This window comes from Alternaria dauci, chromosome 8 (assembly GCF_042100115.1).
Source record: "Alternaria dauci strain A2016 chromosome 8, whole genome shotgun sequence".
Taxonomy (NCBI): domain Eukaryota; kingdom Fungi; phylum Ascomycota; class Dothideomycetes; order Pleosporales; family Pleosporaceae; genus Alternaria; species Alternaria dauci.
In genome coordinates this window covers 1608487-1634743 of record NC_091279.1, presented here as the reverse complement: position 1 = coordinate 1634743, position 26257 = coordinate 1608487, and the positions used below count along the sequence as shown (strand labels likewise).

General features: G+C 47.7%; 9 protein-coding genes across 9 annotated transcripts; 3 read left to right on the top strand and 6 right to left on the bottom strand.

Moving 5' to 3' along the window:
* Positions 1-7534: 7534 nt before the first annotated feature.
* Positions 7535-8495, bottom strand: ACET3X_008493 (uncharacterized protein; the record flags this gene model as incomplete). Its single annotated transcript, XM_069454673.1, has 2 exons — positions 7535-8269; positions 8340-8495. The coding sequence occupies 2 exons, from the start codon at positions 8493-8495 to the stop codon at positions 7535-7537; spliced, it is 891 nt and encodes a 296-aa protein (XP_069304095.1).
* Positions 8496-8763: 268 nt separating this feature from the next.
* On the bottom strand, positions 8764-9826 carry ACET3X_008492 (uncharacterized protein; the record flags this gene model as incomplete). Its single annotated transcript, XM_069454671.1, has 3 exons — positions 8764-9204; positions 9269-9467; positions 9534-9826. The coding sequence occupies 3 exons, from the start codon at positions 9824-9826 to the stop codon at positions 8764-8766; spliced, it is 933 nt and encodes a 310-aa protein (XP_069304094.1).
* An 865-nt stretch (positions 9827-10691) lies between these two features.
* Positions 10692-12312, top strand: ACET3X_008491 (uncharacterized protein; the record flags this gene model as incomplete). Its single annotated transcript, XM_069454670.1, has 4 exons — positions 10692-10737; positions 10788-11106; positions 11161-12028; positions 12079-12312. 4 exons carry the CDS (start codon positions 10692-10694, stop codon positions 12310-12312), a joined length of 1467 nt encoding a protein of 488 aa, XP_069304093.1.
* A 142-nt stretch (positions 12313-12454) lies between these two features.
* ACET3X_008490 (uncharacterized protein) lies at positions 12455-12920 on the bottom strand (the record flags this gene model as incomplete). Its single annotated transcript, XM_069454669.1, has 2 exons — positions 12455-12795; positions 12845-12920. 2 exons carry the CDS (start codon positions 12918-12920, stop codon positions 12455-12457), a joined length of 417 nt encoding a protein of 138 aa, XP_069304092.1.
* Positions 12921-15697: 2777 nt separating this feature from the next.
* On the bottom strand, positions 15698-20399 carry ACET3X_008489 (uncharacterized protein; the record flags this gene model as incomplete). Its single annotated transcript, XM_069454668.1, has 6 exons — positions 15698-15787; positions 15837-16576; positions 16623-17118; positions 17233-17458; positions 18485-20183; positions 20261-20399. 6 exons carry the CDS (start codon positions 20397-20399, stop codon positions 15698-15700), a joined length of 3390 nt encoding a protein of 1129 aa, XP_069304091.1.
* Positions 20400-20989: 590 nt separating this feature from the next.
* Positions 20990-22450, bottom strand: ACET3X_008488 (uncharacterized protein; the record flags this gene model as incomplete). Its single annotated transcript, XM_069454667.1, has 3 exons — positions 20990-21174; positions 21223-22306; positions 22367-22450. 3 exons carry the CDS (start codon positions 22448-22450, stop codon positions 20990-20992), a joined length of 1353 nt encoding a protein of 450 aa, XP_069304090.1.
* Positions 22451-23213: 763 nt separating this feature from the next.
* Positions 23214-23907, top strand: ACET3X_008487 (uncharacterized protein; the record flags this gene model as incomplete). The annotated part of the gene is made up of 3 exons (XM_069454666.1): positions 23214-23321; positions 23372-23477; positions 23531-23907. 3 exons carry the CDS (start codon positions 23214-23216, stop codon positions 23905-23907), a joined length of 591 nt encoding a protein of 196 aa, XP_069304089.1.
* Positions 23908-23987: 80 nt separating this feature from the next.
* Positions 23988-24362, bottom strand: ACET3X_008486 (mitochondrial 37S ribosomal protein mS33; the record flags this gene model as incomplete). The annotated part of the gene is made up of 2 exons (XM_069454665.1): positions 23988-24269; positions 24324-24362. The coding sequence occupies 2 exons, from the start codon at positions 24360-24362 to the stop codon at positions 23988-23990; spliced, it is 321 nt and encodes a 106-aa protein (XP_069304088.1).
* Positions 24363-24522: 160 nt separating this feature from the next.
* On the top strand, positions 24523-25866 carry ACET3X_008485 (uncharacterized protein; the record flags this gene model as incomplete). Its single annotated transcript, XM_069454664.1, has 1 exon — positions 24523-25866. One exon carries the CDS (start codon positions 24523-24525, stop codon positions 25864-25866), a length of 1344 nt encoding a protein of 447 aa, XP_069304087.1.
* Between the last annotated feature and the right edge of the window lie 391 nt (positions 25867-26257).

Below are 26257 nucleotides of genomic sequence, written 5' to 3'. Positions count from 1 at the left end.
TGCGCTACTACTATAGAAATAGGGCTATTTAAATACGTAATATCTAGTATAATACCTAATAACGCGCTTTACTAGCTCTATTACCTACGTAGCTAATAGGACGTTATCTAGAGTAACCTAGTTACTTTAATACTCTTTATTAGTTATTACTATAAGAATTAATAGGAGGATAATATACTTAGCTATTATTACTACCTAAATAAATATAACTTTACTAGCTTTAACTAGGATAGGATTATTAAAGACTAAGGAATAGTATCCTTTTATATAAAGTTTACTAATAAAGGTAATAATATTACTAATTAGTTTAACTACCTATTTAGAGATAAGGAAATAGTAGAGATTATTAACTAAAGTTTTAATATATACTAATACGATTTTTTGTTTTCTGTAAGTGGAGGGGTATCATTAAAATAAAACTTCAAAAAAGTAAAAAGCAGCTATCCCTCTACTTATCAGTTACAAAAGTTAATAAAAAAAAAGATAAAGTAACAACGCGATTTAAACGCTAGACTAATTAGCGTTTTATAGTAGTAAAGCTCTAACGTCTATACGCGAAAACTAAAGTTAAAAGAATTTACTAAAGGTAACTAAAAAAGACACCTATTAGAAACCTTAGTAGAGGTCTAATAGGGATTACTAGTATTAGCTAGTAATATAATTATAATATATTATAAAGGGAGGAGGATATAGTATCTTTACTATAATTAAGCTTACCTAGAATTTTATATATTTTTATAAAAGCCTAGCTACTTCTAACCTTTATACTAATACTAACTTATAAGCTTTAATACCTTTAAGACTTTTAAGACTTACCTTATATATAAACTACTATATATATAATATATTTCCTCTATATTATCCTCTAGGAGGTCTTCTATTATAGCCTAAAAACCTTAACTAGATAAGTACTAATTAATCTATCTAATATATAATATACTAGCCCTATATATACCTAAGAGCTGCCTAAGGTAGTCTATAATAAGTTTAATAAGTAATTACTAGAGTTCTACTATATATTCTAGGATAGTAGAGTATCTAAGAGGGATTAGATTAATACCTATATTAGTAATATTATTATAGAAGAGACTATTAAGGAGAGGAGGATATAGATATAGTAGAAGAAGGTTAGGGAGGTTAGGTATAAAGCTTAGCTTAATAGGCGCTATAGCTATAAGCTCCTTATATTTAGCTATATCTTTCTCCTTAACTAGGGGGGCTTTAGGTAGGAAACCTAGGCCTAGCTGCGTAGGTAAGTAGTTAATATTAAATAGGTAATAGAGGATTAATATCCTAGGCTTAAGGAGAGGGAATTTAAATAAATATTATAGGGATATAAGAATATAGCGTAGATAGCGCTACTACTAACGTTCCTCTAGTTAAAGTTAAAAGTATAGTAGTAGCCCTAGGTAGTTATTCTTAGGAAAGGGTAGTAGTTATAAAGGGCGGCTATAAGGGTTATAAAGGGTAGATATAGTAAAGGATAGTAAAGGATAGCGGAGGATAGCAGAGGATAGCGTATATATTAGAAGGTTATATCTTATCTCTAGTAGGCGTATAATACTATTATATATCTTTAGTGTCTAGCGTTTATAATATACTACGTATATACTAGCTGTGCTAAACATAGGCTTATATAAGCCTGCGGTTACCTAGTTAGCGCTTTATCTTAAAAAAGTCTCTAAACGTGCTGTAACAACAAAAAAAGTCTATAAAGGCTAAAGCTAAATATACACTAATACTACCTACGCTATATTAGAGGAAAAGAGAACTTAGTATAGCTTTATAATATATACTACTCTTTAATTTAGTAGGTTATATACACTAACCTAAGATACTAGTTTAGCTATACTATACTTTAGAAAGAATATACGTTTATTTTATATCCTTACTATACTAAGTATATAATAAAAGGAGATAAGACTACTTTTTATTATATAGATCTTAATTTAGAATAGGCTAGCTAGGATAGTTCTAGGTAGGATATAATCTAGGGTTTAGTATCTTTTAATAATAAAGATAAATAGAACTATACTAAGATTCTAGCTAGTTTTTATAATATAGTTCTAGAGTATATTAGCTAGCGTACTATAGTTAGTATTTATTCTTCTACTGGTTATATTAAAGGATAGGTTAATAGTAAGGACTAGCCTATAGTAATTTTATTTAAACACCTAAATATTAAATAGATAAAGGTTCTATATTAGAAAGGAGATACTTATATTACTTTACTAATATTACTATATAGATTAATAGACCTAGTAATAAAAGTATAATATACTATCCTTCTATAGTTTATTATAATTTATAAGGGTATTATAGAGGTACTAGCTATAGGTACCTATAAGGAAATCTATAACGTATATTAAAACTTTATAGCTTCTCCTTATACTCCTTCTAGACACCTAAATTAGTTTAGAGGTATTAGGTAGGCTATTCTAGCTAACTTATATATTCTATTTAGTAATCTTATCTAGAAGGCGTTAATTAGATAACTCTTATAGGATAATAAGATAGTATAACTAGAATATATTAAGATTAATAATATAAGTAAAGAATAGTAGATTTAATATATAAAGGTTAAGTAATAGAAAGTTATTAAGAAAGTTAAAGAACCTTAGGTTATTTAATAATAACTAGAGAAGTCTACTTTTATAGTAGTACCTAAAGAGAATATTCCTAATTAATCTTTCTTTACTAATAAGGGAAGGGCTCTAGCTTATAATAAGGATTAGAATAAATAAGATAAGGACGTTACTTATACTAATACTCTAGCTTAACTAGCTAATAAGATTACTTAAGAACTAGATAAGATAAGATACTTTATAGAATTTAATAAGCCTACTATTAGATTACTAACTAACTAGGATAGGAATATTTACTCTTATTCTAGTAGCCTATAAGCGTCTAATATTACTATACCTCTTACCCCTACTATAGCCTTACGCTATAGTAATTATAATAAGAAGTAAAGGACTAGCTACCTAGGTAATAAAATCTAGGTTATAGTTCTATAACCTAAATTCTATTAAAAACACTTACTTTAATAATATAAGATATTACCTAGTCTAAAGATTTCCTTTATACTACTTTAGTTTCTTAGATTTTATAAGTTTAAACTAACTTTTATCTCTCCTTTACTCTTCTCCTTTATTTATTTTTATTTATTTAATTTTCCTTAGTAAAACCTATAAGTAGAAGAGTTATAATAGGACCATAACTCTAGGAAGGGGAGGTTTATACTAGTATATAGGGTAAGTAAGGAGGCTTCCTTATAAGTACTCTTTCTACTCTATATTAAGAAAAGGGGGGGTTATTAGCTATTTATCTATTATAGAACCTTTATAGAACTTTTAATAAGTTTTTCTATTTATAGTATAGAATATATTTACTACTTTTATAAAGATTAATTACTTCTATCTACTACCTATTTACGAGCGTATTACTAGCTGCGTAGAGGATAAAACTTTAATACTAAAATATTAGTATCTTTATATACTCTAACACCTATATACTACTACTACCGCCCCTATATATACTAGAAAATTAGATTACTATAGTAGGTATATTATAGGTATCTAATAGCTATATAGTCCTAAGAATAACTAACTAGCTACCTATAGTGTAGCTACTACTACTACTTAATAATTAGCTTTAGTTAGAGGAATATTAATAATAGTATAGCTTATACCTTATTCTCTTATCCTTATAGTATCTTTTTAAATTCCTTTTCCTTAAGCTAAAGATACTAGTCTTTAAGTACTCTTTTAATATTAATAGCTTAGTAGTATAGTTATCTCTTAGTCTCTTTACTCTACCTACTAAAGGTTAGGTAGGTAAGGTAGCTAAATATAAGGAGATTAATAAGGTAGTAGGTATTAGTATAAATAATCTCCTTATACTTTATAACCCTCTTTAGAAACTATATTCTAGTCTCCTTATAAGTTACCTTTATAATAATATTACTAACCCTAAACCTCTTAATAAGGTACTAGCTAATAGATTTACTATTACTAAGGATTTAGAGTATTAGAAGTATTTACTCCTCTAGCTCTTTACTAACTACTAGATTTAGCTCCTAAGTATATATAGTAGTAGGGCTTATATTATTTATATTTAATAGGTTAAGGGGCTCCTTACTAAAGAGGGTATACTAGCCTAGTAAGATAGCTATAATAAGTTACCTTAAGGGAAATATAGTATTTATATATAAGGTAGTTATATATAGTATAAAATAATTATATATAGTATTAGTATAAAGGTTAGAAGTAGTTAGGCTTTTATAGAGATATATAAAATTCTAAGTAAGCTTAATTATAGTAAAGATACTATATCCTCCTCCTTTTATAATATATTATAATTAGATTACTAGCTTATACTAGTAATCCCTATTAGACCTCTACTAAGGTTTCTAAAAGGTATCTTTTTTAATTACCTTTAGTAAGTTTTTTTAACTTTAATTTTTATATATAGCTATTAGAGCTTTACTACTATAAATTACTAATTAGTCTAGCGTTTAAATTATAATATTACTTTATCTTTTTTATTAACTTTTCTAACTAATAAGTAGAGGGATAGCTACTTTTTCCTTTTCTTAAGTTTTATTTTAATAATACCCCCCTACTTATAGAAAATACAAAATTATAACTTCTATAAAGACTCTTAGTTAGCTATATATACTAATAAAAGCCTTAGTATTAAAATAATATATCTTTAGTATCTAGTATTTATAATATACTATATATATACTAGTAGTACTAAATACAAGAATAAGCCTATACTTACCTAGTTAGCGCTTTATCTTAAAAAAAGTCTTTAAATATACTATAATTATAAATAAAGTCTATAAAGGCTAGAGCTAAAGTATAGGCTTATATAAGCCTATACTTACCTAGTTAGCGCTTTATCTTAAAAAAAGTCTTTAAATATACTATAATTATAAATAAAGTCTATAAAGGCTAGAGCTAAAGAGAGGCCTCTATAGCTAGCCTACTATAGAGTACTTAGTTATAATAAATATGCCTGTTACTATAGTAGACTTCTGTGTCGCCTTAGCGTTGTCTTCGGAGCTCCGGCAAAACCCTACCCGCCCCACCTATTACTACTCTTCGTGCCTGCATGTCACGAAATCCACATTATAGTCACTACACAATGTCGAAAAAGGTTAGTTTTAAATGCTTTTAGAGCACAAGGGCAAAACATGACTAAAAGGTGTTTAGGGTAATGACACGCCTTCTTCTATCCGAATCCGGGAGAACCAGCGACGCTCGCGAAATCAGCGCAAGGAACTCGTCCAAGATTTGCAGCGTCGCGTTCAGGAGTATGAAGCAAAAGGGGTTGCAGCAACTCAAGAGATGCAGCGGGCTGCGCGGAAGGTTGCCGATGAGAATGCACGGCTGAGAAGTCTTCTCTCCAGTCACGGCGTCACGCGTGAGGAAGTAGAGGCGTATTTGCGCTCATTCGATTCTGCGAGCGTTCCGAACCAATCGCCTGCCAACCACTATGCTTTATCGGCATCGCGACCACCCATTATTGGCATTCCCGAACGAAATTCTAATGGGTACATGGCGCTGTCGGTTTCGCAGGCTCGCGCAACACCTTCAGCGCAACCCCAAGTCCAAGCTCCTGCCCAAACGGCGCCTCACCAACCGGCGCACTCGCCACCTCAGTCGTCCCCATTCGCGTACACGGGCCCTCAGAATTCTCGACAATCCTTCGACATCACAATACCACAAGCAGTGTGTGATGCTGAGAACGAGAATCTCGCCACCGTTTCATCACCACTTCCTCCGCATGTTCCGAGAGTAATGCCGGGCTCTAGACAGCCCACGTGCGGTAAACGGGTTGAGCGCACAGCACTTAGCGGTTCTGGAGCAGGAAATGATGCAACGCCCTGCCATGTCTCGGTCTCATCCTCCGGCGGAAAAGAAGACGCCGACTGTCCCAACACTACCAGTTGCTTCTGTCCGCCCTCTTCTGCACCCCAAGAACAGCCGCTTAACTCTGGTCTGCTGATCTCCTGTGAGACAGCTGCTTCTATCATCGCGGAGATGCGCGGCGATGGTGATAGGCAACGGATAAAAGCAAGTCTGGGCTGTGATGGGGACAACGAATGTAGTGTCAAGAACACTCTTGTTTTGGAACTAATGGACGAAAGGTAGTTAGCATTGATCCTGAAAAGCTCTAGCCTCATGCCTCCTCTCCTACGTGCGACATTGACCTATGTTCTTGGATGTTGCAGACTGGTACCCTCAAAGATGACGTCATGGCATATCCCGCTTGGAATGTTTGCGATTCTGTAAAAGTCGGCTTGCGGATGTTCCTCTCCCAATAGTATACGACATATGGTTATCAAAGAGGCTTAGTAGAACAGTCAGTGTCACGGCACCTCCCACCGAGGCCGGTATCTCATGGGCTGGTATGGTCTCAAACCTAGGGACGCTGAGCGGGCGCGCAATAATGAAGACTTCACCGTGTTCGGCGCAGGGCAATCGACGCCGAGCTAGAAGTGATGGTTCGTGACGGGATGGTGGATTCAAGCGGACACGTATTTTGCCGGAGCTTGACAAGGTCATCAAGGGAATGTCATTACGGAAAGTATTACTGCTCTTGCGAGGTCTTCATGGAAATCTTTTTCACGCTTTTGTAGGGTCTTAATGCCTTTTTATGACCTTGTCGCGTATCGAGATACGACTGTACTTATCAGAGCTATGTGGCAACCGTCTTTGCAGCTCTGAGATTCCCTCTCTGAATGCGACACGGGCTTCTCCATTTCTTGTACTTTCCTATCTCAACTCAATGAGGCGGGCATGACTCCCGAACTGACCACCAAAGTGACTATGCGGCAGACCCTGACAGTTCCCGATGCTGACATGAGTCTGCGGCGCTCGAGCATGCGACAAGGTTTGTGTGGATCTCAAATTCAGGGTCCGGTTCTTCTTGCGTGCAAACCCATTGAAGGGTTGTTGGATGATGCGTCATACATCGCATGAATCCCTTGAGGAAATCACGTAGGGTACGAGGTAAGCTGATACGCTACTGATTGAGGGACCTCTGACGGCGTTTCACCCTACGAAGCTGAAACATGAAGCCGCTGGCTACGATATATGAGAGACCTGCAAAGATCTGAGTATAGAGATACTGTTGTGAAGATGTTGGACGTCTCAATTTGAGTGCGATTCCCTCCGATACTATCACAATCAATGAGTAAGCAGTTGGACAAGGATACATGTGTGCATACCTGTCACCGGAACTATCACTGCTGCCCACGACAGAGACAATAGCGACTGCAGGTTCTTGATACCTGCCACCTCGATGCAAAGTGGGCCGATTGTCTGTTGGTTAACGCGAGTAAGAGGGCCATTCGAAGCTGGGGCAAACACTAGATCCCACTTACCATCCAGAACACCCCAACGATAGCGCCGCAGATTATGACAAAGAAAACCGTTAGTGGGTAGGACGTCGCCGGCAACCAGAAGGCAAAGCAAGAGACACTGCACAGCATAGTCAGAGCCCCTGCTGTATCGACTCTACTCTATTTGTCGCTCAATATGCCGATCAGCGGTCGTCCGACAGCAGTACCGACGTTGAGGAGACCTATCACATCGGTGGCCTGAGATTGAGAGAGCCCTATCGATAGCGCGAAGTCTGATAACGAGAACAGTAGGACAACATAGCCCAGCATACTGACGAAGATCCATGCGAGTAGCAGTAGAACGTCGTAACGCTGGAGGAGTTTGGTATCAAAGCCTAGCTGGGACGGTCGAATGGCCTTGTTCCTATCACGAATGAAGACAATGGCAGTGGTGTTGGCGACGAAGGCGATAATGCCGGTAATGCGCAAAGCCCAGTTGATGCTTAGGCGCTGGATCATGGCTTCGATACCCCATGCAAACGCCGCACCGCCAACACCAGACCCGGCCGCGCTGATACCATTCGCCAAGCTTCGTCTACGATCGAACCATTGGGAGAGAACTGGGAGGCAAGGTATATATAAGAAACCAATCCCACAGCCGATCAAGACACCCTGCGAAATGTGGAGCTGCCAGATACGAGTTGCGAATGACGCCGCGATGAAGCCACCAAGCTGGAACACTAGTCCACAGCACATGATGATGTGAATTCCGAATTTGCGACAGAGGACGGTGACGAAAGGCGCAAGGAGCATAGCGAAGGCAAAATTAAAGCCCCCGATAAATGCATAATTCCAGGAGGATGCTTCAGGGAAGACGTTGTCATCCAGGTAGTGTGACAGGTAGATGCCATAAGCCTAGTACAACGATTAGCAAAAGTAGGAGACGTGAAGCTAATCGTGGTCTGAATAAACTGGCTTGACTTACGGAGACGGTACCCCAGGTGAAACAGTTGATGGTAAAACACGCTGCCACACACACCCAGCCATACCCACCATCTGGAGGTGGGCTTTCCATGGCAACAGCGCGCTCTTCTATGTTCATCTCTTCGAAAGGGTTTGGTAGTGAGGCGCGGACGTGCATTTGTGGAGTTGCGTTCGCCTTTGGCTGTCGCAAAGATTCCTGTTCATCACGAATGCTCTTCCTGGAGGCACCACCACAACTTATGTCCATTGATGGTATGTCACTGACCAATTGCGGAGTGTCTCTACCCCAATATGATTGACGAGGCTAATCCAGGCTTGTTCTAGAGCCTAACTTTCTCACGCTACCCTGCAACCTCGACCTGTGTCTCGTTTATGTTTCTATACCTCCAAGAGAGTTCGCTGAATGCATAGAAGAACCGTTGATATCAGTTCGAGGGACCCGCGCTAGTCGATAACGCTGCATGCTGCGTGTCTGGGGCGGGCTTGTTCGCTTCCTTTGCTTGCTTCGCACGTTTCTCTTCCCTCTCGCTGTACCGGTCGCCAAAAAGATCAAAGTGCGGACGCATGACGATGGTGTATTTGACAAACTCCTCCATGCAATCGACATGACGATCTCTATTCCCGCTAGGCATCAGCCTACTTCCAGCGTCCTCCTCGGTGAATTGCTTGTATGCCATGGGAATAGAGCTTTGGTTTGGGATCACAAACATACGCATCCATCGACCGAGTATCCGCAGGGAGTTGACTGTGTTAAATGACTGCGATCCGCCATTCACCTGTGCTATCGCGAGGGTTCGGCCCTGAGTCGGGCGAACAGAGCCGGTCGAGAGGGGTATCCAGTCGATCTGGTTCTTAAAGACAGCTGTCTACACAGGGAGAATTGTCAGTCGACATGCTAGCGAGCATGAAGTGCTATGAGGGGCTGCTGACCAAGGTTCCATGCTGCTCAGGGCATATCCATACATGCCCATCGCTCCATTTACTCAATTCGCGCAACTCTTGCACTTTGGGATGTGTATGCTGCACGTCATCTTTGAGGGGAAGACCAGTAGGATCATACATGCGCACGTCGCAGCCGAGCCTGAAGAGTATTCGGCTAGCTTCGTATGCCAGTAGACGGGAATAGGATCTAGGTGTAATTAGCACGTACAAACGCATAGCTTCGAGCATCACGTTGGTTGAGTGCAGAGTTTACCTCTGTCGCATGCTCCCATGCAAGACCATCACCCTGAGCCTATCATCCCCCCGTTGCAGGACCTGTGTGTCCACCATCTTTAGCGCAGTGCTCAGCTCCAACTGAGAGACCCAGTCTTGTCTTGCGTCGTCTCCCTCAAGTATGAATGGTCGGTAAGACTTTCGAATTTTGGCATCATCCTCTGAGGGAGGTATGGCAAGTGAGAGATGTTGGTACGCTGGATCAATAGCAATATCAGCTCGAACACGCTCGGCTGAGGTATTGTTGAGGTCACCATTTGGTATCGTGGTCATTGTGCGTACAAAGGGTATAGAGGAGCGCTGAGGTCTGAAGGCGATGGTGCTACGAGCACCGGTGCTGGCAATGGAGCGGCAGATGCTCATGAGATTGCCCAATTGACTTCAGGCGAAAAATGCTGGGAGCCGCGATAGAGTCGTATGAAAGCCGGCGCACGGAAAGAGTTTTATTCTTCGGGAAGGGCGGTGGTTAGGGTTGTGGTTGAGGTACAGACGGCGCGGAAACATAGGACATGTCGAGCAAAGCGCGTCATAGTTTGAATGTCACCGTACCCCGTTGATTCGTCAGCGCCCTAGGTGGACCCTGCGTTAACAGCTCCATCTCTATATTCTTTGCACAGTGCAAGCACTTGCAAGAGGACTTGAACATGCACTATCTGCCTTCATCAGGAAGCTACCGCAAAGAACCACGTGTTTCTGGAGCGTCAGTGGTCTTGGAGCATAGTTGGTAAGGGTATCCTGATGTACTTTCCTGCACGTGACCTCACCGCTGACCGCTGACCGGTCATGATTCTGTAGCAGCCATCGCACTGCCGGTAAGTACTGCGTTGCAGGATTGGGGCTTGCCATTAGAACTCCTTGGTGCAGTTGTCATTCTGAGAGCTGGACAGGCATTGGTTGTAGAGTCCGAAAGCCGCCGGCCATGGCGCTTCTACGGCTCCTCGTCAAGAGGCCATATGATGATAATCAGAACTGGATCCATCACAAGCGAGGCTAGCGATTGTCGGAGTTGGGGGACAGAGTAGAGTAGAGTTGAGGTGAGGTATGGAGGGGTAGCATCGGGGCTTGGCGAGGCATTGGCCCCCAGACCCCTGCAAAAATCGTCATCTCTGAAGCATTGGCATGACGGAGTTTCCCCGACATGCAACAAGTGAGCGACAAGATGGAGTACGACACATTCCCAGCACGTGAGTGTCTCCCTGATGCTAGAGCAGCTCGCGGACCTAATGCGTACCAGAGCAGTACAGCACCAACGACGCCACGTCGTTTGCTCACACGTCGGCGCGCTCGCGATGGCCCATCATCATTACGCAGGGCATCGACGATGTGCACCGCTCCCTCCACGATACCAAGGACGAGGCAGCCATCACCGAGGGCAAATGGATCGTTGCAGAGCTCGCCAAGTTGAAGTATGAGCTCCAACACGACCGCGAGCTGACTCCAATTCCCGATGACGGTGGGCGCGATGTCGAGGCCTACAACAAGGAATTGACGGCGAGGGGTAATCCCAAGTGGCACAACGTGCCCTGGCTCTATTCGGAGTGCTATCTCTACAGGTATGTTGACTCTTGCCGTTCAGTTCCATTGCTTGTGCTAATCGCTATAGGAAGACGCATCGCGAGCATCTTTAAGCAGACCAAGAACTGGCCATCGTACGACATCTTCGCCCGCCAGAAAATGGCCACGTTCAAATCCTCCCGTCCCGCCGTTCTCGAACTCGCCGCACGGTACAAGGACATCGTTACGGAGCTCGAGCAGAAGAAGACGATAACAGGTGCCGAGACACAAGAGCAGCTCGAGGCTGCAGAGAAAGTCCTCTTCACCGAAATGTGCGAGATCTGCCTTTGGGGCAACGCGACAGATCTGTCGCTTCTGACTAATCTCTCGTACGAGGATATCCAGAAACTGCAAGGATCCGAGGCGCGCAAGAACTCGGAGAAGAACATCCTAGTCAACGACCTAGACAAGGCATTCAACATACTCAGGTCAGCTCAAACCCAGGGCAAGAAAGAGCGCCGCGTCGATATCGTCCTAGACAACGCTGGGTTTGAGCTCTTTGTTGATCTGATTCTTGCTGGCTATCTCATAGCTTCTGGCCTTGCGACAAACGTCGTGTTCCACCCCAAGTCTATTCCCTGGTTCGTCTCAGATGTCCTGCCAGCTGACTTCGGAGCTCTTCTGTCCGCACTAGCCGACCCCCAAAGTTTCTACAGTGCCCTTACCGAAGATGAGCAGCACGCCGGCAAGGAGGTTGTGCCATTATCGGAAGCGGAAAGCGCAGCTTTGCAGTTCCTTTTTCAGCACTGGAGCGGTCTGCATGTCGAGGGTCAGCTGATGCTGCGGCCGAATGACTTCTGGACTGCAGGCGGTAGCTATTGGCGACTTCCTAAGACGGAGCCGGAATTGTATCAAGATCTCAAGGAAAGTGAACTCGTCATCTTCAAAGGCGATTTGAACTATCGCAAGTTGACTGCAGACGTAAGTGTTCTCGTCCTTATTATTTGCACTATCTACTGATCAACAAACAGGCTGCCTGGCCTGCTACCACGCCCTTTACCGACGCCATTGGGCCTCTGGGTCCTGGCTCTGGTCTCCGCGTGCTCGCTCTCCGCACCTGCAAGGCCGACGTCGTAGTTGGGCTGGCGGACGGAGAAGACGAACGCATCAGAGCTTTGGAGGGGGGTGGTGGAGATAGCGGGTCGAGGAAGTGGGCATGGAGCGGCAAGTGGGCCGTAATTCAATTCTCGGATGGCAAGGCTTAGACAACGAAACACACCTCACGCCTGATACTCCATCCCACCTTACTAGAGCATAGCGATCAAACTTAGACATGGTAAGAAGAGAAGCATCTATATTACACCAACGAGCACCTGGCTCTGTCGGCCTCAGACCTAAACGAAGTTCCTAGTAAACACCCTTCCTGATGTCGGCGGCGATCTGCTGAAGCTCCTCTACGGTCGGCGGCTGTTTGTTGCCCTTCATGGGCTTGATTATAGAACGGCTTTCCATTTCCTTGATCTTCCTGGCAACATTGCCATGGTCTGACGGTCGTGTCCTTGGACCACTTCGTTGTTTTGGCTGTCCATCTAAGCTGGGTCTGCTGCCGGAAGATTGCTGGGCTGGCAGTGTCCGTTCCCTACGAAGTACGTCCGCACGTATCGTAGTTTTCTCACTGGTCTGATTATGCTTTTCATGTTTCTGCGCAACTTTTGCCTTTGCCGTTGGCTGTCCCAAGGCCCTCAGATCTAGTACGCGTCAGTCTCCATGTCAAAACCTGCATAATGGGAGACATACCACAAAGCAATCTGTTTCCATCAGGCTCACTACCCAGCCATTTGCCCTTCTCTCTCTTGGCCCAAAGCCTTCGCATTCCGTCGATTTCAACATGGTATTCTAGCATCCCAGAAACAGGGATGCTGCTGCATACCGCGACCATGTCCAATGTCAGGCTATGCACTTCCGAGTTTACACCACTCTTAACAAGAACAATTTCCAACGTATCCAATGGTTCTCTCGGCTGCGGTGGAGGTGAGTCTCCACGGCATACAAATTCTAGAGAGTCGGGGCGCTTTACAGATCGAAAGCTGAGCTTGCGTCGCAAAATCTTCGGACCAACTGGACTTGCCGAGCGAGATCGCTCGGCTGACGGTTTCTGAGCCTTGTCAAAGCCATTGATAAGGGTGGTAAGTGCGCGTAAAGAATCGACAATGATAGACGTTTCTTCTTGGGCGTCTTTCTTCCTCTTTGTTGCGGTTCGTACAACCATGGCCTCTGGACAGGGCACTGGAAGTTGGAAGCGAATGTTCGAAGCACGAGCGAGTGCAGTTCGAACCATTCGAGGGGGCACCCTACTTGTCCAGCATCCCCAGTACTTGCTATCGGTCTTCTCATTGCATGGATTTGTGCTATCGACCTCGGAAAGATCGATGAGAAAAAGACTGTCGCGATACAGAATTTCCAGCCCCAGCTCTCGAATCTGCTTGCACACCATCAGTGCAGGCTGCATCATGAATGACCGTATGTCGACAGCATTTGGACCGTGACGATGGCGACGACGTTGCTGGGGCACAATGCGGGACTGGTATGGTGTGATGGAGACGGCCCGTTCTTCGGCGAAAACGTATGATAATATATGTCCAACTATCGTCAATGGGAGTTGAAGAATGTTACGTGTCGACGCCTGCCGGCCACCGGCATCTGCTGACGTGGGTACCAGATGGCTTGCTGTACAAGTAGATATGGTGTCGGTGTTTGTCGATTGTGATGAAGCTGAAGATCGATCGGGGGTGCTGATAGGGGAATCATCAAGCATTATCATACATTCTATTGTATGCGCGTCCCATTTGTCGTCCGGTATCTGTGTAACCATCGGTTTAAGACACCGCCGTGGCTCCCGCTCATGTGCAGGTTTCGTGCGTGCGATGGGATGACACAGCGGCTGAATTTTTGGAGGCGGTAACGGCTTGTTCTGACCGGGAAACAAGTCCTGCATATACTTTTTAGACGTAGCAACCGCTTTGGCATCAACAGTGTAATGGGCAAAATCGACGCTGAAACGAGGGTCTGGCAGCCGGAGTGCCAGTATAGAACGAGAAGTATTCTGATCCATGATGGGTGCAACCTGTGCCGTATATCTAAGCTCGGAAGATACGGCAGATCAAGAAGAAGTGGTCAAAGTTGGAATGGATAAAGATGGGAAGAAGAAGAAAACGAAGAGGAAGTTGACGTAACCTTGGAAGCCTGCACCACTACATACAAAGGGAACGACAGAAGCAGAGTCCAGCTCTCAAAGGTGAATGATCGACGTGATCATCGAAGAAGCTGGAGTAGACAGAAACTTCATTCTTATCGTGCTCTGGATGACGATCAGGCGGTTTTGCCATCTTTCCCTCCCATGTATGGACCCATGGCTAGCAGCTTCGAAAGTTGTCGCGAAAACGGGCCGGGCAGAAGTATGATGTACCATCATGTCCTTAATTTTGGGACGCGAGGCAAGCCAGATCGTTGACCCAATATCATTGGTTGAGGGTCACTCCGTTCCACAAACATTTCTGTAGTCGCCAGGATAGATACGGTGAGGATTCAATAATTACCACTACTATAGCTTCGTCGCGTGGCTAAAACCAGGGATTATTATTCGTACAGAATGAGAGGTTAAGGAGCGGGAGAGGCCTAAGGCCTCACCCGAGACTCAAAATGTACGAGCGTCAATGCAGAACGAAAAAATGAAACTTGACACGCCAGATTCGGCAGATCGACGTCGCTTGAGTCCCCTCATGTAGTGGAGACGATGCGCGAACGCGACCGTGTGCCGGCAAACGTTTGCTGCCTCAGCAGGTGGGGATGAGGCTGTCCAGAACGAAGAAGCGACATGTCGCGTTTCATACTTAGTGCATTGACGTATCCTACGCAAACAGCCGGTTAAAACCGTTGCCGAGACACACCAAGTACGCAGGGACATGACATATAGGAGCATTGATCGCAGCCTGATTTTTCGCGACACGTATGAAAACAGTCGCCCATTTCCTGACGCCATGGTCATTCTTCTCAGTCGTACTGGCAGCACAATACCTGGATCCCGCTTACGACGAGTTGAGCTAGCGGTTGTCACATCAAAGCCCCCGTTATTTTTTTAACATCATCCGGCTGACCCGACCTATGCGTCAAACCTATGCACTCGCTTGCCTTATCAACTTTTCCCATCAAAGGGCACATCGTCCCCTATGGCGATGTACCGCGATATAGATCCTTGCTAGGGCAATGATACAGAGGAGTGCGCTATTGCATGGCCCCCGCGCGCGATTAGCTAGGGAACGCGCTTACGGCATCTCGGTGCACTCCGCGGTGCATAGCTTCCAATTCAATTGCCTTTCTCCAGAACATATCGAGATGAAGATAGGTTTGGAACGGCAAAAGCAAATCCAGTCATGGAAGACTGATTTCACAAAGCGACACGTTTGATGGGACGTGGGCGAGTGAGCGTTTTGATTAGGCCTGCAATGTGGCTACTGAGTGGATTGGGGGTATGGACCATAGCAACCAGCGCTCTGACAAACGCTGATAGATGAGGTGCTAATATTGAATTTCTCTTCGATGACAAATCGCACATCATATCCGGATGTCATCTCCACGCCGTCTTTGTGACCTCTAGTCCTCTTTTCGATCGTTCCATCTTTCACTCACGTGGGTCAATTCTTCAGATGCATCGTTCTCAATCCTCTGCGATCTTAGGTCCAACTGTAGGCTTGTCAGTAAGCCGCTGTCAGAGGAGCAGTACGATACTTACCCATTGGACAGCCGCAGTTGCTGCGAAAAAAGCAAATACGACCACAATCATGGTGATATAGCCCTTCTTCCAGTACGGCGCGTCGCTTGCTGGGTAGAGCGTAATGCCCCAAAACGTGTACAGAATTGACTGTGCCATGCTCATGATGTAAAGGATGACCGATCGGGAAGCGTCGTCACCACGGCGTTGAGATATGACGCTGGCCCAACCATATAGAATAGGGTTTACGATATATGAGGTACCGGCTAAGTAAAACGCAAAGAATGTTCCAGCGGTCGAGAGACTGGGTATGAGCAAGAGTATTGCAACAAGCAGCTGCAAAAGTCCAGCGAGTATGACCATCGGTATGCGGCGATTGGTCATGTCAATAACATAGCCTGCCCCAATGTTGGAGACGATGGAGACGGCCTGGATACCTAGCGGGTAGGTGGTCGTGGCATGCGAAGGAAATTTCTCGAGGTTATCTTTCATCCATAGCAGGAAAAGGCCTTGCAAAACAATGGCTTCCAGTGCACAGGCTACAACCGAGTAGAGAGTGAATATGTAGACATCTGGTTTTGTGAAGAGTCGCTTAGCGAGAGACATGAGACCAATGTCATGGCTCCATTCTTTCTTTGATGGCAGGCGGTCAATCGCTAGCTGTATCTCCTCTTTGCTGAGATAGGGAGCGTTGGTAGATTCCGGCAAGTTGGGAAAGAAGATGAGTCCAAAGATACCAAAGGGGATTCCCATTGCGCCATCTTGCAGCTGTTAGTAGTTTCGCATCATTTTGGAACTGATACTCACTAATGATGAACACCCATTGCCACCCTTGAAGAGAGGTTTGATCATGCAGGCTCTCATTCATCGCTGTCATCATCACCCCAGCAAACATGCTGCCTATCTGCCCAATGGCTGTGAAAATGGCCGTTCGTTTGGCGATTTCCAGAGGTTTGTACCAGCTACCGAGGATGTAAATGGTACCACTGTAGAGACTTGATTCGAAAAAGCCCTGGAAGAACCTGACCACACATGGCTGAGCGTAGGTTTTGCAGGCTGCAGAGCTCATCGTCAGGCCGGACCATACTAGCAGCGTGAAGGGCAGCCAGAACCGCGGTGCAAGTTTTTGGATGATCAAGGCGTGGGGGATTTGCCCAACACAGCTACCTGCAGTAAACATAGAAAGCAAGATGCTGTACTCGTCGCCCCCAAGTCCAAGATCCTCTTTCAACCCTGATACATAAGCATTTGCGAAAGCACTGCGATCGAGGTAATTGAAGAAGTATGCTGCGCAGCAATACACCTGGCGTGCTGTCAGCTGCCATCAAACATAATATTATGTTCTGCCAACCAGTATGAAGCAATCTGCTGTTGATTAGATTTCCGACATCGGGGTCAATGAAGTTATCCAACGCACCGAGTTTGCGAACCAGTCGCTTTTCAAGGTCTGCCATGATGTTGAGACGTGTGTAACCAGATCGAACACGACAGGAGCGAAGCATGACGGCTGCATCCTCACGGTTTCATCCAGGGACAAGGCGAAGTGGAGCCATAGGACATTGTTGGCCGCTAGCGAGCCAATGATGTTTTCGCCTTTGGCAAGCAGCAGAAAGCTTTCGCGATTGATTGCCGGAGCGAAGCTGCTGTAACGGGTTAGAATTTTGGTGTGCACGTGCAGTCTTTGGATGATGCAATCCGAACACCACTGCCCGAAGCAGATGCGGTTCCCAAAGTAGGGGCTGACGTGCGTGGTCCGTGAATCACGACCACGGACACCGAAACAACTAAATTCAACGAAAGCGATCGCGACATGGCCACCTCGGCGCAAATCGTCTCTCCCACTGCGTCGCATACCCATACTGTCATCTTCCTCCACGGACGTGGTAGTAATTGCAGTGTTTTCTGCGACGAACTTCTCGAAAGCCAAGGAAGCTCAGAATAATTTCTCCTCGACATGTTTCCTGGTACCAAATGGATATTCCCCAACGCAGCAGAATCATATGGTAAGAGTGAAGACGAGTCTCAATGGTTCGATATGTCATCAGTTCAGCGACCGCAGGAGAACAGTGAACTACAGAAACCAGGCCTGTGGGGTAGCGTCGCGCAAGTTCTTCGAACGATCACGGAAGAGGCGGGTAGCGTGGGAAACCAGAACGTGGTACTAGCGGGTATGAGCCAGGGATGTGCTACTGCCATCTTTGCTTTACTGGTTTCTGGAGTGCGGGTTGGGGGGTTCGTAGGGCTGAGTGGATGGCTACTGCTGGCAGAGGAGGTACAGCGCGTCATGAATGTGCCTAGTCGAGGACAAGACGTGCTGAAGATGCCAGTGCTGTTGCAGCATTGCAAAGACGACAACGTCGTACCGGTTGAACACGGAGATGATCTCAGAAAGCTACTTGAAGAGGTGGGCATGTGGGTCAGATGGGAGTGCTTCGAGCAGGGTGGGCACTGGCTCAATGAGCCCAAAGGTGTCGATGGCCTTGCGGACTTTATTCAATCGATTTTCAAAGCTACGTGAACTCTGAAGAAAAGACAGCACTGTAATATTCAGTTATTGCGGTTGGAATTTAATGTAGATCTGTCATTACCCTTGTTGAGAGCCCGGCCTCTACAGCAAGATTTTACCGGCTCTCAACGCCTTCAGGTCCGACTCAGTGAATCGGACATACCGATCTTCGCCAGGCTTCATCCACATGACTACATCATTGCCACCCCCCACAACCTTGGTACCAAACTTATCCGTCTCGATGCTCTCTTCACGCAAAGGCGCTTTGTTCTGCTTCTGGTTGTCTGTGTTACTCGCTTCTTTCACTAGACGCAAGAAGAGCGGTACCGCATATCTCGGCAGTTTGCTTCTAGAGTACTCCAGCAAAGCTTTCCAATCAAATGTGTCAGGAGTAACGCCATGAGCGAGTCGAAGAGCTACGCAGCCCGCACGACCCTCATGCCTAGGGACCAGGGTCCCGTAAACAATAGCCTCGCCTACACCAGGGTATTTTCCGAGAATCTCTGCTACCTCGGCCGTCGACACATTCTCGCTCTTCCATCTGAATGTATCACCCAGCCGATCGAGGAAGTACCAACGTCCATCATCATCCCGTCTGAGTGCGTCACCGGACCGATAGTACAGATCGCCCTTCTGGAACACATCCCTTTCAAACTTTTTAGCAGTAGCTTTCGGGTTATTGTGATACCCAGCAAACACTTGTTCACTCGGCACCGCGACCAGAATCTCGCCACCTTCGTTGTACGAGTTGCGCTTCACAAATCCGGTCTTAGGGTCTCGTACAAGTTCGCCGGTTTCCGGGTCGACAGGCACAGGTACCCAGATGTCGTTGAGAGCTCGCCGGATGATAGCACCGTGCTGTGCAACAGTCGTGGCTGTAAATGGCCCTTTGTTGTGAACAACCATAGTCAGCACGCCCTCGGTGGAGTTGAAGAATTCGATGACTTCTGGGACGTTGAACCGTTCTTTGAACCTATTCCAGACGTCCGGACGCAAACCATTGCCGTACATGGCGCGTAGTCGATGGTCCCGTTCTTTCGGATGTGGTGGCGCCATGAGTAAATACCGCGCTGCCTCGCCGACATAGACGAAGACAGTGGATTTGGAGTCGTGGATATCATCCCAGAACGTGCTTACTGAAAACTTCCGTCCTATTGCCACGCTGAGGCCAGCCGTCAACGCGCCCATCAACGCCAGGCCTCCGGTGCCGTGAAATAACGGCATACAGCAATACCACCGATCTCCGTTCGGCCCTGCTCTTTGGTCGAACGTAAGATTCTGCGGATTTCCTCGTTCATGATAACGGTTCACCATGAACTTGCCTGCTTTTGGCAACCCTGTCGTTCCCGACGTGTATAGGAGACATGTCGGATCAGTACCGATGACATTCTCTCGGTATTCGTCACCCGGCACCTGAGTACTGCCCTGATATACCTTGCTTGTCAACTCTCCATCGACCTTGAAAGCCATTACACCCATCTCTTCCATTGTTGCTCTTACGCCATCAAACCTCTCCAGACACCCCACTTCTTCATCAACAAGCACAATCTTTACTCCCGCAACCCTAAGGCAATGCACCAACCCCTCTCCTTTGAGGTTGTAGTTCAAATGAGCAGGTGCGCATCCAATGCAGAAGAGACCGAGCCAGATAACCATGAAGTCTGCGCTGTTCATCATGTAGGTAGCGACCATATCTCCTGGCTTCACGCCTTGTGACAAAAAGAAGTTTCCCCATTGGACAGCACGATCGTGGACTTGTTGCCAAGTGTAAGTTCTGTCGCGGGACCAGATGCATAGGTTGTTACTGTACACTGGGACATGAGGAGCAAAGGAATACCATAGGGACAACCTTTTTGTCCGTACTGTACTGATTTAGCTTCGACGAGGCATTTTGCGTGCGCCCTACAACCCAGTATGGCTCCTGAAGGATGATACATACCAAGTTCTTCATAGTAACCAGCCGCCCTTTTCTTGAACCTCAGTGCCCTTAGGTCTTGTCCAATGTGGTATTTGCCGTTCACATATGCTGCTAGCCCGGAAATAACTGCCACAGATGCAGCGGCCGCTGTTGCATCCATGTTGGTTTGAGTGATGTCTTGTCTTGTTTGTTTCAGGTAGGATATTAAATGGTAATGACAGCGCAGGACTGGGAGCTGGAAGCTTCAGATTCAGGAGAACGTTCAATGTTTAGTTGTGATCTTCGCTATTGCCCATCGTCGGTCCTATCGCTGAGCAGGGAGCTAATGAGATGCCGAGGTTCGAGTCAGTGTTGTGTGGATACAGCTTGACGCCACAACGCGTAGTGGATGCGGGGTGACCTAGTGCATCAGACAACTGATGGAGCATCGTCAAGATGTCCTTGGGGAATTATGTGCCAGGCTTGGAGCGAGGCTTCCAGAGGACCTGCTTGTTCTACCGGAGCTTGCTGGTGGAGCGATCCTCGAGGGCGAAACACGGTCAGATTGACGATCATGATCTTGAGGGCGTCAGGTCCGAGCAATCCTTGCACCAACAGCACACTGATGGATGCATTTTCTCGGTTGGAAAACGCACATGTTCGCCTACGAGATTCTTGGTACATCACTACAGTTGCAGTGTATGCTCTTCAACGAGGAATGCGTCCTTGCTATATACTCCACATGTATCCTGGCTGACTACTATCGTCCTCTTACTTGGCCATGTTCTTCTCCTTTTTGTTGATCTTTTCCGTTCCGGGGGGGACTTTGAGTCCTCCAAATACCAATGCACAGACTCCGACCATACCGGCGGCTCCGGTTGCATATGCTGTCTCGCGGCCCGTCCACCAGTACAGGGTGCAGAAGATGAGAGGTCCTAGGGAACGACCAATTTGACCTGGCTTACGTCAGCAGACATGTTGGATTTTACGACACCTTGACTTACCAAAGCTACGGTGATTGCCCAGCTTATTGCCTCGCTCGTCGGCGCTCGCCTCAAAAGACGAGAGACTGTTGAGGCCAGTGACAACGGTCGCGCTCGTAACCGCAAGAAGTGCGGCCGCTCCATATAGGGCACCCTGTGTGTGAACTCTTCCGAGCATGAGAAATGCAATTGTACAGCTGACCACTCCCATTTGGACCACCTTTAGAGGGTGCATTCGCCGCACTACCGAGCCTTGGAGTAGGGAAGCAACGAGGCCAATGAAGCCAAGTAATCGACCAGAGTCCTTGGCCTGATAGGCGAAGAGATCATAAGTCATGAACGGGAGCGAGAATTCCATGCCGCTGAAGAAGAGTATAAATGTGAAATGCGTCGCGTTGAGCAGAGTATGTGAGTTGGTTCGGACACGGGGCTTCGGTGGTTGACTGCTTTTGGCATGTCCGTTTGCGGTGCCGTTCAGGGTCTTGTTCGCCGAGGGTAGCGTCTCCGGGAGGCTGGTGTACAGGTAAACGGTCTCTGAGATGACGAGGAACAGAGAGAAGCCTGCTGCCATGGCAAAGGGATTCTTGTCCATGACCTGCAATGTGGACAGGTATGCGCCCAACGCCGGGCCGAAGGTGAAGGCAATGCTGAAGCACACGCCAACGAGGGCCATGGTCGCGCCTCTCTGGCTGTCGTCGCTGATGTCGGTCGCAATGGCCATTGCCAGCTGCACGTTGCCCTCGCTCAAGCCTCCCACGACGCGACTGGCAAGGAAGGTCCGGAAATCAGTCGCTGCCACCCATAGCGCCACGCTGAAGATGTTGCCGACCATGGACCACAGAAGCGCTGTGCGCCTGCCATATCTGTCTGAGAGAGTTCCGATGAAGGGTGAAGCGACAGCCTGGCACAGAGAGAAGAGCGATCCGAGTGCGCCGCCGAGCAGGACAATGTCGTAGCGGGAGTTGATGGGTTTCGCGAACGAGTTCTTGTACGCATTGAGGCCGGCGAGGATCTTGGAGAGGATGGTGTTGGGGCCTCCCGTTTCATGGTTGCGGTAGAATTCGATAAGTTTGGGAAACAGGGGGAGGATGAATGTGAAGGATATCTGGACGTAAGGGGGTGGTCAGCCCACGCGAGCCGTTACACGAGACGGAAGATGACGTACCAAGTCAAGCAGTAGCGAAATGAACAGCACTTTCAAGACCCTTTTCCGCAGAGTCGCAGACACGGGAGTGCTTTGGGATTCCATGTTGGAGATGTGCGATGGTTAGCCAGCCCAGTCGCAAGAAAGCCCGGAGTAGCGAATGGAGGTGTGGACACAAGTAATCAATCGGCGGCAGCTGTCTGGTTAAAAGTAGCGCAGCGCAGCGTTCGGAAGGACGGGGGCAAGGTCCAAGTCAGCTTGGACTGCAGGCCCTCATCTAAAGATGGACTGGAAATAGAACGGGTTGCGAGTTATAGTCACTGGTGGCAAGCGCCGAAGTGTATTCGGGTCATGACGAGGTTTGGCCGTTCGCCTGTGGCTCCGTGTGTGAAACAGACGCGAGCGCAAGGTGGAACATGTGGGCACCAACGAACCACATGCATGAAACAACACAAGGAACTTTGTGAGGCGACCAAGGCCCTGGCGCCCACACTTTTGAGAGTCATTGTATGTGCATGTCGTGAGCAGGAGGAGTGGCTTTTGCGAGCGTACAAAGGCCTGAGCAGGTAGGTGCCTTGGGCGCGAAGCTCGTGTTGAGAAGCCGAGGCAATGTGTAGCTTCACGCCGATCGTCAGTCCCCAGCATCACTCGGCAACGCCAACAGCTTGGTTGTAGACGGAGACGCCTTCCGATACTCCTAATAGCCACGGGGACGCTCGTTGTCTTGATCCAAACCACTAACGCGAAGACGTGTCCCAAAAGCATACCAAGCTACCCTCTCCACCCATCGTGCACACGGGACGAGCCTCTTCACAGTCGGAATAGTCGGAATAGCCGCAGCCGGATCCTCTCTAGTCTCACATGCACCATGACCATGAGCGACCAGCAAGCAGATCGGCAAAGGGCAATGGAGGCGGTTCAGGCCACATTTGAAAAGTACAAGTTGCTTGCAGCTCGCAGGCCCAAGAACCACGTCGTATGAAACTACTCGAGTCATTGGGGTTAACTATCATTGATCATGTCTAGGACTTTGACCGGGAAGTCATGCTGAATCTGGAGCTTGTGGATGCAAGTCTCAACGGCACCGTTACTTATGAGCTCGACATTGGGCTCAACTTTTCAAACTTGAACAGTAGGTGCTGTCCCTTGGGATCTATATGACAATTCCGAACTAAGTCGCGGTAGACGTCATGCATGGAGGGGCGGCGGGTGTTATATTCGACATGTCGACGACGACGGCTCTGTGTCCTCTGGCTCGGCCTGGGTTCTGGGAATTCCTAGGCGGCGTAACTCGTTCGCTCAACATTTCCTATCTTAAGGCGGTGCCCATTAATACCAGGGTGCGCCTCAACAGCAAGGTGATAAGTGTGGGCAAGCAGATGGCGATGATCCGAGGCGACATGACGAGTCTGGATGGAAAGACGACATATTGTACAGTGGAGCACCACAAGGTGAATGCACCTGTCGCCAAAGAGCACCTGGATGTAAGAACAGCGTGGGACGAGGAGTTTGCGAGGGAATGGAAAGCGAGGGGCGTGGAACAAGCGAAGAGCAAGATGTAATGAGGTTGGGCCAGACAAGGATTCTGGATGCTTTGATTCATCATGACTATGGCCGGAAGTGGCATCGCGAAGCGCCAGGCCTACTTTCGCTTGTTGAACTTTTTCGACTCTGCAGCGGTCCGCTTCTTCTTGGGCGCGCTCTTTCCTCTCGACTTTGCGACGTTGAGGTGCTCTAGCCAGTCCTCCTCCTCTTCGTCTATGATCTGGTGCTCGGGGTACAGGCTACGCAGCTGGCTGATGGTGCCTATGCGCGGGGGGTAGTATGATGCGACAGCGGGGCCCTTGAGGCGCTGGTGCAGGATGCGCGATCCCAGACGGAGGCGGTCGGGGTTGTAGGTGGTGTGGAAGACTCTGCATTGGACCTGGGCCAGTCAGTACGCCGAGCACAGTCGGGCTCGAGGAAAGCGTCGCCTTACCCTCATCAGGTCCAATACGCGCTGCCGTGGGACCGCCATGGTGAATTGCGATGCTCGACTGCGGCGATGTGAAATGTCGCGGAGGTGCCCTTGGCGCTCGCAACTACCAGTACCCACAGTTGGCGGTAGCGCGACTCGACACTGCCTCGCTCCCAGACATGACATGACATGACACGACCGACTGCCCACGTACTTCACCATGGCCTCGCAGAAACGTGACCGGGCCTTCACCCACCACGGCCGCGACCAGCACCACAAGCGGCACGCGCCCCAGCACGGCAGCAATGGCGCCGCCTACACCCCCCATGCTCGGCCGCCGGAGCTGTCGTCGACGGACATGCAGACGGGCCTGGTGGCGCTGCTCGACAGGTTTGTCGCAGACGAAACTACCGCCGGCGCAGACAAGGACATTCTCCACCACGCTCACCAACTGCGCCGGCTGCTCTGCGCCCGCAACCACTCGGCCGCGGCCCAGGCGAAGCGCGAGCTGGACGACAAGAGGCCCGACAAGGCCGTCGCCATCGCCGTGCCAGCCTACGTCGAGCGAACAGTGCGCGCTGCCCGCGACCTGCCGCCTCTGCCGCCCATCCAGGAACCCCATCTCCACGAAGCCGTCTTCACCCATCGGTCCGCCATCTTCGATCCCAGCATTCCCGGCTCCACGCTCGGCGAGGACCTCAGTCTGGACTACGAGCGGCTCGAACTGCTCGGCGACGCCTACATCGAACTCATCGCCTCCCGCGCCCTCTACAACCGCTTCCCCCATGTCGACGTCCCAGAGCTGTCCATGTGGCGCGAACGCCTCGTCGAGAATCTGACCCTGGCCAAGTTCTCCAACGCCTACGGCTTCCCAGATCGCCTCAGGCACCGCGCCGTGTGGGACAAGAACTCGAAGCAGTACCAGAAAGTAGTCGCCGACATTGTCGAGGCCTATGTTGCAGCAATCGTGCTCTCCGACCCAGACAAGGGATTCGAGACGGCCGAAGCATGGCTGACCCAGCTTTGGGCACCCCAGCTTCTGGCCTTTCGGGAGAAGATCATCGAGAACCCGCAGGCCAGAGACGAGCTCAACAAGCTTGTCCTCGGCAGAGGGGTCAAGCTCACCACCAAGGAGGAGACGCCCATGACCTACGACTCCAACAGCGTACAGTGCTACCACATTGGCATCTATCTCACCGGATGGGGCTACGAGGACGAATGGCTTGGCGGTGGCCATGGCCAGAACAAAGTGCAAGCTGGTGTTGCCGCTGCTGCAGACGCCCTCAAGCGGAACGGCCCGGTCTTGCAGGACGCTGTACGGCAAAAGAATGAGTTGAGGGCGGCACGGGCGAGAGAACAAGAGGACAAGGACAAGGCTGCAGGCGGTGCTGAACTACAGGCCACCCTTGACCCCAAACAGCCAAGTAGTAGCGTGCCAGACAACCAGGATACCAATGAAAAGAAGCGGAAAAAAGAACAAGACCGTGTATCAGACGAGAAGGAGAAGAAGAAGAAGAAGCACAAGAAGGAAAAAAAGGAGAAAACAACACAAGGCCGCGACTGACAATGACAGCTCCCAGATTGCATCTTCAAATGTCCTTGAGTACAGTCTAGCTGAACATACCCGTCTTCAAAAGCGACTCGAGAACTGCTTCATTCAGGCCATGGCCAGGTAGGTAGGTAGGCGGTAGGTAGCCATCAAGAACGTCTTCTAGTAGCTCGATGTCCTGGCAATGCTCGTCAACACTTGCCTCGTCGACTATTTGATGTCCCATCTGCTGCTTCATCTGTTGTCGCTAATAAGCTGAGCAGGTAGTATCCTCCAACAAGCATGTGTCTGTACAGGCATCGCGCTTCACTAGACCTGTAGCCTACTAAACACTAAAACATTCAACATCATCAACCATTTCATGACCGGCTATGATCTAGCGTGTTTGCGCACATTTACCCTTTTG